Below are 7,755 nucleotides of genomic sequence, written 5' to 3' on the forward strand. Positions count from 1 at the left end.
GTGGCATCTGTCCATAGTATATTCCTCCAGAATGATTCAGGCGTGTCCAGATAAGCCTCTGCACACCTCAAACCACTCGTCTCATTGGCTGAACACAGAGAAGTCTTCTTCTGTATCTCCTTCCTCCATTGAGCTGCTCTGTGTGAAGAGTGTGCTGGACTGTGGAGCGATGTACAACGACATGATCAGCAGCGAGGTGATGGAGGTCATCTGTGGTCTGACCATTCTTCTCCTTTGCCTTTCAGATGTTTGTCTTGGTCCAGCACATCTCACAGCTGCTCGTGTGGTCTTCCATTATCTTACTATATTTCTGATGGTGGAGATGGAGACTTTAACCCTCTGTGATAGCTGTCTGCATCCTTCTCCTCATTCATGTTGGTGGATTATCCTAGTGTTTAGGTCGTCAGGAAGATCTTATGCTGCTCCTTTCAGGTTCACAATAAGGAGAAGCACAACTAGCCATCAGAGGTCTTGAATATCCTTCTTCATGATTGGTTTCACCAGTGTTAGGATTGTTAAGGCTCACTGAGTCACTCAAATCAGTTTTGTGTGGTAATCAGCATTAGGTGACCACAACCGCTCAGAAAAAGGGAACACTAGCATCACGATGTGACTCTCTCCAAGTGTTCCTTTAGTTTCTCTGAGCAGTGTTTATATGGAGAGTGCCATTCTGAGCCCATCTCTCTCTTTGTATGCGGTAGTGCTGTAGTTATACCATAGTAACTGTAGTGTATTGAGTGTGAGATGGGACTCATATCAGGGATGTGTGTATTTTGTGTTGACCACTCTTTGTTTCTAATTCGTCTCCTGTTTTCCTTCCTGTAGACTAGTTCAGTAAACAGTAAGACAGAAGAAATGCCTGCATGTGTTTAGTGTTTTCCTCATCACACACACAACAGTAATCTGCTAGTGTTTGCGCTGCTTTGGCTTTTTCAGGGTTGATTATTGTGATCTCCCATCTGCAGCAGAGAAACACTGGGAAATCTGTGTAGACTGATGGCATTTCATGTTGTTCAGCCTTATAATCTTAACATGTGAGCAAAATCAGCTGTTTTGCCATCAAATAACTGTATGCTGTGAGGGTCCATGATGAAGCGGTCCTGCGAGATCAGATCGCAAGTAACTTTGTTTTAAGAACTGCAGGAACTCCTACTGGTGGAAGTCTGTAGCAGCAGGGAGATTCTGAATCAGTCCGATCCAGAGGCATGTTCACAGCCGTCTGTGTTTCCCGTCTCAGGAATGTAGCTGGTAGCGGGAGGATTGTTTGTGGATAATTCCCCTTTTGTTGGTAAAGTTGTATTCCAGATAGTTTGTGGATTCGATGTTGATCTTCAAGCGGTGTCGTTTGAGCACTGTGCTGATAGGCTCAAGTTAAAATCAGAGTATACAATATAAAACACAAGAGTGCAGAGAGCGGAGCAGTAGGCAGAGACGTCCGGACAGTAGCAAAGCAGGAAGCTGGACATAGTAAGTAAAAGCTGAGCAATATTTTCCCACAATGGTGCTTACTGTCTCTTGTACTGTAATGTGATGTGTGTATTTATATAACGCATTTATTATGTATGGCCATACACCCAAAGCACTTCACTATCATGAGGAGGCGTGTGTGTGTGTCACACCACCACCAGTGTGCAGCTCCACCTGATGATGCTCCAGCAGCCACAGGACAACAGCACCAGTGCTGCACCACACACCAGCTATAGGTGGAGTGGAGAGACAGTGATGGAGCCAGTTCAGTGGATGATTGGGTGGTCATGGCTGGTCTGATGAAGGGAGTTTGGCCAGGACACCAGGGTTACACCCTTACTCTTTACCAGAAGTGCCTTGGGATTATTAATGAGCACAGAGAGTCAGGACCACAGGTTGAGCGCCCCCTGCTGGCCTCACTATCACCGCTGCCGACAGCAGCCCAGTGTCCTTATGCAGTCTCCCATCCAGACACTGACCAGACTCAGCCCTGCTCAGCTCCAGTGAGGGACTAGTCTTGGAGTGTGATGTGACTGTGGTGTTTTGGGAGACACATGGGTCATTAACTTGGGTCATTTACAGTCAAAAACACTTTCTAGATGAATAAAAGTGACGTCGAGTCAGAATAATGTCCTGCTTCTGTGTTTCAGCGTCTGCAGGAGGAGAGCGTGGCTCTGGCTCAGAGGAGGGACAGCTTCAGGAAGACGCTTCACAGAATGTTGGAGCAGAACGAGACTCTGAAGAAGCAGCTGCAGGAGAACGAAGTGCACGCGGAGGTCAGGCTACACACATGCACGCGCGCGCGCACACACACACACACACACACACACACACACACACACACACACACACACACACACACACACACACACACACACACACACACACACACACACACACACACACACACACACACACACACACACACACACACACACACACACACCCACCCACTCATCCACCAGATACACACGCACAGGGTGGACAAACACACACACACACACTATCTAGTCCATCATCACTGCGCATCTTTCAGCATCACTGACAGAAACGCAGATGTTGGACACGCCCCTCTGTTTAAAGACATCCCATAATATTATAAGATCCTCATAGAATGGTCAGCTGATCAGTCTAACCCTATCAGAGGGCTGGATTCACACAGCAGCAGGTGTACATCACTATACCGCAGTAAACACAGGAGAGTGTCAGGGCATCCCCAAACACTGCTGCTGCACTCTGATTGGCCAACGGTTAGGTGTGTGTTGAGGAGAGCTGTGAGCTGAGGCTGACACACCCACACACACACACATACACACACACACACGTGCCATTTTGTGAATGTGTGTGTGGTGTTTTCTTCCAGCTAACCAACATGGAGAGGAAGTGGCAGCACCATGAGCAGAACAACTTCCTGATGAAGGAGTGTATCCTTCAGTGTGTGTGTGTGTGTGTGTGTGTGTGTGTGTGTGTGTGTGAGTGTTATAAGGCTGGTGTATTCTTCTGTGTGGAGTGATCAGCGTGACCCACTCTCCGGCGGACACACAGCAGCTTTAATCAGGAGGTGAACACAGAACAGCAGGCTCCATCTGGAGCTCCTTCAGGGGGCTCCACACTAGTAAACACTCGCTCCATCGGGCTCACGCTCTCAGCACCGCCCACTCATCACCGCTACCAAGCCGACCAATCACAGAGCTGGTGATACGCATCTTTGCGACGTATAGTTATAGTTTTTAAGTGGTCAGCCACGGCGAGGCGTACGCGATTGGCTGATGGAGCGTGGACATTTAAAGGATCCGTCATGAGCTGCGCTGTGAGACGCATCACGACTTCACACATCACACAATCAGGTGTGTGCAGTAACGTTACCTTATGGAGTCCCTCTCCCGGCAGCAGATAAACACCCTGTAATGGCGGATCTGGGTAATATCGCGGTGCTGCCGTTTGGCTTTATCAGAGTTATTAGAAACAGAATATTTGATTATTTGATCAGTATCATCATTTTATTCAGCAAACCAGATTATGTTTCAGCTGCAGACACACATCAGACCCTGTCATGACGCACTGACTACAGCACTGTGTGTGTGTTGGTCAGTCATCTACACACATAATCCAGCAAACACAACACACGAGTTACACCACACCATCAGTTTTACTACGCAAATCAGCTATAGGCCTATGAGTGTGTGTGTGTGTGTGTGTGTGTGTGTGTGTGTGCGTGCGTGTGTGTGTGTGTGTGTGTGTGTGTGTGTGTGTGTGTGTGTGTGTTCATGTTCATTATTTCCCCTGACTGCTCTTCAGTCGTGGCCAGTAAGGCAGTGGAGAGCGACTATCGGCCGGTGGTGAAGAGCGTCCGCAAGCAGCTGCTGGACTACAACACACTCCTGCTGGAGGCCCTGAGCTGAGCACCAGCTACTTCCTGTCTGCAGGAAACCACTTACTGTTCCAGATCACCGTCAGCATTCCAGAGGACTTTGCCTGAATGTTCTAGAATGGTGTGTTAGCTCAGAGTCTGCAGTGTGTAAAGCTGAATATTTACACATCAGTGTGTGTGTGATCCACTCCCCCTCAATAAAACACTAATGACCATGTTGTTGAGTGTGTGTGTCTGTGTGTGTGTGTGTCTGTGTGTGTCTGTGTGTGTCTGTGTGTGTGTGTGTGTGTGTGTGTGTGTGTGTGTGTCTGTCTGTGTGTGTCTGTGTGTGTGTGTGTCTGTGTGTGTCTGTGTGTGTGTGTGTGTGTGTGTATCTGTGTGTGTGTGTGTGTGTGTCTGTGTGTGTGTCTGTGTGTGCGTGTGTGTGTGCGTGTGTGTGTGCGTGCGTGTGTGTGTGTGTGTGTGTGTGTGTGTGTGTGGTTATGATGATCTCAGTTATGATGATCTCGGTTATTGATGATCTCGGTTATGATGATCTCGGTTATGATGATCTCGGTTATGATGATCTCGGTTATGATGATGATCTCGGTTATTGATGATCTCGGTTATGATGATCTCGGTTATGATGATCTCAGTTATGATGATGATCTCGGTTATTGATGATCTCGGTTATGATGATCTCGGTTATGATGATGATCTCGGTTAAGATGATCTCGGTTAAGATGATCTCGGTTATGATGATCTCGGTTATGATGATGATCTCGGTTAAAATGATCTCGGTTAAGATGATCTCGGTTAAGATGATCTCTGTTAAGATGATCTCGGTTATGATGATGATCTCGGTTAAGATGATCTCGGTTAAGATGATCTCGGTTATGATGATCTCGGTTATGATGATGATCTCGGTTATTGATGATCTCGGTTATGATGATCTCGGTTATGATGATCTCGGTTAAAATGATCTCGGTTAAGATGATCTCGGTTAAGATGATCTCTGTTAAGATGATCTCGGTTATGATGATGATCTCGGTTAAGATGATCTCGGTTAAGATGATCTCGGTTAAGATGATCTCGGTTAAGATGATCTCGGTTATGATGATCTCAGTTATGATGATCTCTGTTATGATGATCTCGGTTAAGATGATCTCGGTTATGATGATCTCGGTTATGATGATCTCGGTTAAAATGATCTCGGTTATGATGATCTCGGTTATGATGATCTCAGTTATGATGATCTCGGTTATGATGATCTCGGTTAAGATGATCTCGGTTAAGATGATCTCAGTTATGATGATCTCGGTTATGATGATGATCTCGGTTAAGATGATCTCGGTTAAGATGATCTCGGTTATGATGATCTCAGTTATGATGATCTCGGTTATGATGATCTCAGTTATGATGATCTCGGTTATGATGATGATCTCGGTTAAGATGATCTCGGTTAAGATGATCTCGGTTATGATGATCTCAGTTATGATGATCTCGGTTATGATGATCTCGGTTAAGATGATCTCAGTTATGATGATCTCGGTTAAGATGATCTCAGTTATGATGATCTCGGTTATGATGATCTCGGTTATGATGATCTCGGTTAAGATGATCTCAGTTATGATGATCTCGGTTAAGATGATCTCAGTTATGATGATCTCGGTTATGATGATCTCAGTTATGATGATCTCGGTTATGATGATCTCGGTTATGATGATCTCGGTTATGATGATCTCGGTTATGATGATCTCGGTTATGATGATCTCAGTTATGATGATCTCGGTTAAGATGATCTCAGTTATGATGATCTCGGTTATGATGATCTCGGTTATGATGATCTCGGTTAAGATGATCTCAGTTATGATGATCTCGGTTATGATGATCTCAGTTATGATGATCTCGGTTATGATGATCTCAGTTATGATGATCTCAGTTATGATGATCTCGGTTAAGATGATCTCAGTTATGATGATCTCAGTTATGATGATCTCGGTTAAGATGATCTCAGTTATGATGATCTCGGTTAAGATGATCTCAGTTATGATGATCTCAGTTATGATGATCTCGGTTATGATGATCTCGATTATGATGATCTCAGTTATGATGATCTCGGTTATGATGATCTCGGTTAAGATGATCTCAGTTATGATGATCTCGGTTATGATGATGATCTCCGTTATGATGATCTCGGTTATGATGATGATCTCCGTTATGATGATCTCGGTTATGATGATCTTGGTTATGATGATGATCTCCGTTATTGATGATCTCAGTTATGATGATCTCCGTTATGATGATCTTGGTTATGATGATGATCTCCGTTATTGATGATCTCAGTTATGATGATCTCGGTTAAGATGATCTCAGTTATGATGATCTCGGTTATGATGATCTTGGTTATGATGATGATCTCCGTTATTGATGATCTCAGTTATGATGATCTCGGTTAAGATGATCTCAGTTATGATGATCTCGGTTATGATGATCTCAGCTATCATGATCTTTGTTATGATGATGATCTCGGTTATTGCTGATCTCGGTTATGATGATATCAGTTATGATGATCTCGGTTAAGATGATCTCCGTTATTGATGATCTTGGTTATGATGATGATCTCCGTTATTGATGATCTCAGTTATGATGATCTTGGTTATGATGATCTCAGCTATCATGATCTTTGTTATGATGATGATCTCGGTTATTGCTGATCTCGGTTATGATGATATCAGTTATGATGATCTCGGTTAAGATGATCTCCGTTATTGATGATCTCAGTTATGATGATCTCGGTTAAGATGATCTCAGTTATGATGATCTTGGTTATTGATGATATCAGTTATGATGATCTCGGTTAAGATGATCTCCGTTATTGATGATCTCAGTTATGATGATCTCGGTTAAGATGATCTCAGTTATGATGATCTTGGTTATTGATGATCTCAGTTATGATGATCTCGGTTATGATGATGATCTCGGTTATTGCTGATCTCGGTTATGATGATATCAGTTATGATGATCTCGGTTAAAATGATCTCTGTTATCGCTGATGATCTCGGTTATTGATGATGATCTCGGTCATCGCTGATGATCTTGGTTATGATGATGATCTCGGTTATTGCTGATCTTGGTTATGATGATATCAGTTAACAATGATCTCATATGTTCAGCTGTGGCTCCTTCAGTCCTGCGGGTGATTGTCAGAGATCATCAGTCCATTATTCTCACTTTCATTTACAGGATTGTCTTCTGGAAATCATCTGCTCAGTGCTCTGTCAATAATAATCCTGAACTCATTCCAGTGAACAGGGGATAACTGTGTGATGTGAAGGTATGTGTGTGTGTTTACATCATGGTAAAGTAAACCGGTCTGTAGAGCAGAATAAATGCTAACACATACACACCGGTCCGTACAGATGGAGCTTGATGATGATGGAACAACAGAATCGCCTCATTATTATCTGTGTCTGCAAGTCAATGCTGAACACACACACACACACACACTTCTGTCCAGGCTATAGTTTTCATGAGTGTCCAGAACTGAAATCAGTTTATATTGTCATTAATGGTGTAAATGAAGGTAAATACCCCGCTGGAGGCTCTACACACTTGTGCCGCTTCCTCTGAGGACACACTGCTTCTGTAATGTCAGATCTGAAACTCTGGAATACAACAGAGATCATTCAAGCTGAACACATCTGTAGGTCAACCCTGCAGGCTGGGTTATGGGAGGTTGGGTTACCTTTAGGTTGTTAGGCTGTTGCTAGCTTTTGTTAGGTTATCCTGCACTAATCCTGGAGGCTGAATGCTGAGTTTCTCCTTCGGCTCTAATGACACAGGAGTGTTCAGATTGTTCAGTCTTCCTCATCCTCAGCACAGAGACAGGAAACAGGAAAAGGAACTGCACTCCCTGTGTGTGTGTGTTTGGGTGG

The 7,755-nt window shown here is 44.1% G+C and overlaps 1 protein-coding gene across 2 annotated transcripts in view; it reads left to right on the forward strand.

Annotated features, from left to right (window-relative positions):
- The window catches only part of ift74 (intraflagellar transport 74), a 46,231-nt gene extending 42,178 nt beyond the window's left edge, over nt 1–4,053 (forward strand). For both annotated transcript variants that reach the window (XM_056457182.1, XM_056457181.1), the window contains exons 18-20: nt 2,118–2,243; nt 2,831–2,891; nt 3,766–4,053. In XM_056457182.1, coding sequence (XP_056313157.1) covers nt 2,118–2,243; nt 2,831–2,891; nt 3,766–3,869 — 291 coding nt within the window. In that variant the 3' untranslated portion in view covers nt 3,870–4,053. The remainder of the gene's footprint in view (nt 1–2,117; nt 2,244–2,830; nt 2,892–3,765) is intronic.
- The last annotated feature ends 3,702 nt before the right edge of the window (nt 4,054–7,755 follow it).

The sequence above is a fragment of the Danio aesculapii genome, chromosome 5 (assembly GCF_903798145.1).
Source record: "Danio aesculapii chromosome 5, fDanAes4.1, whole genome shotgun sequence".
In the NCBI taxonomy this organism is placed as follows: Eukaryota; Metazoa; Chordata; class Actinopteri; order Cypriniformes; family Danionidae; genus Danio; species Danio aesculapii.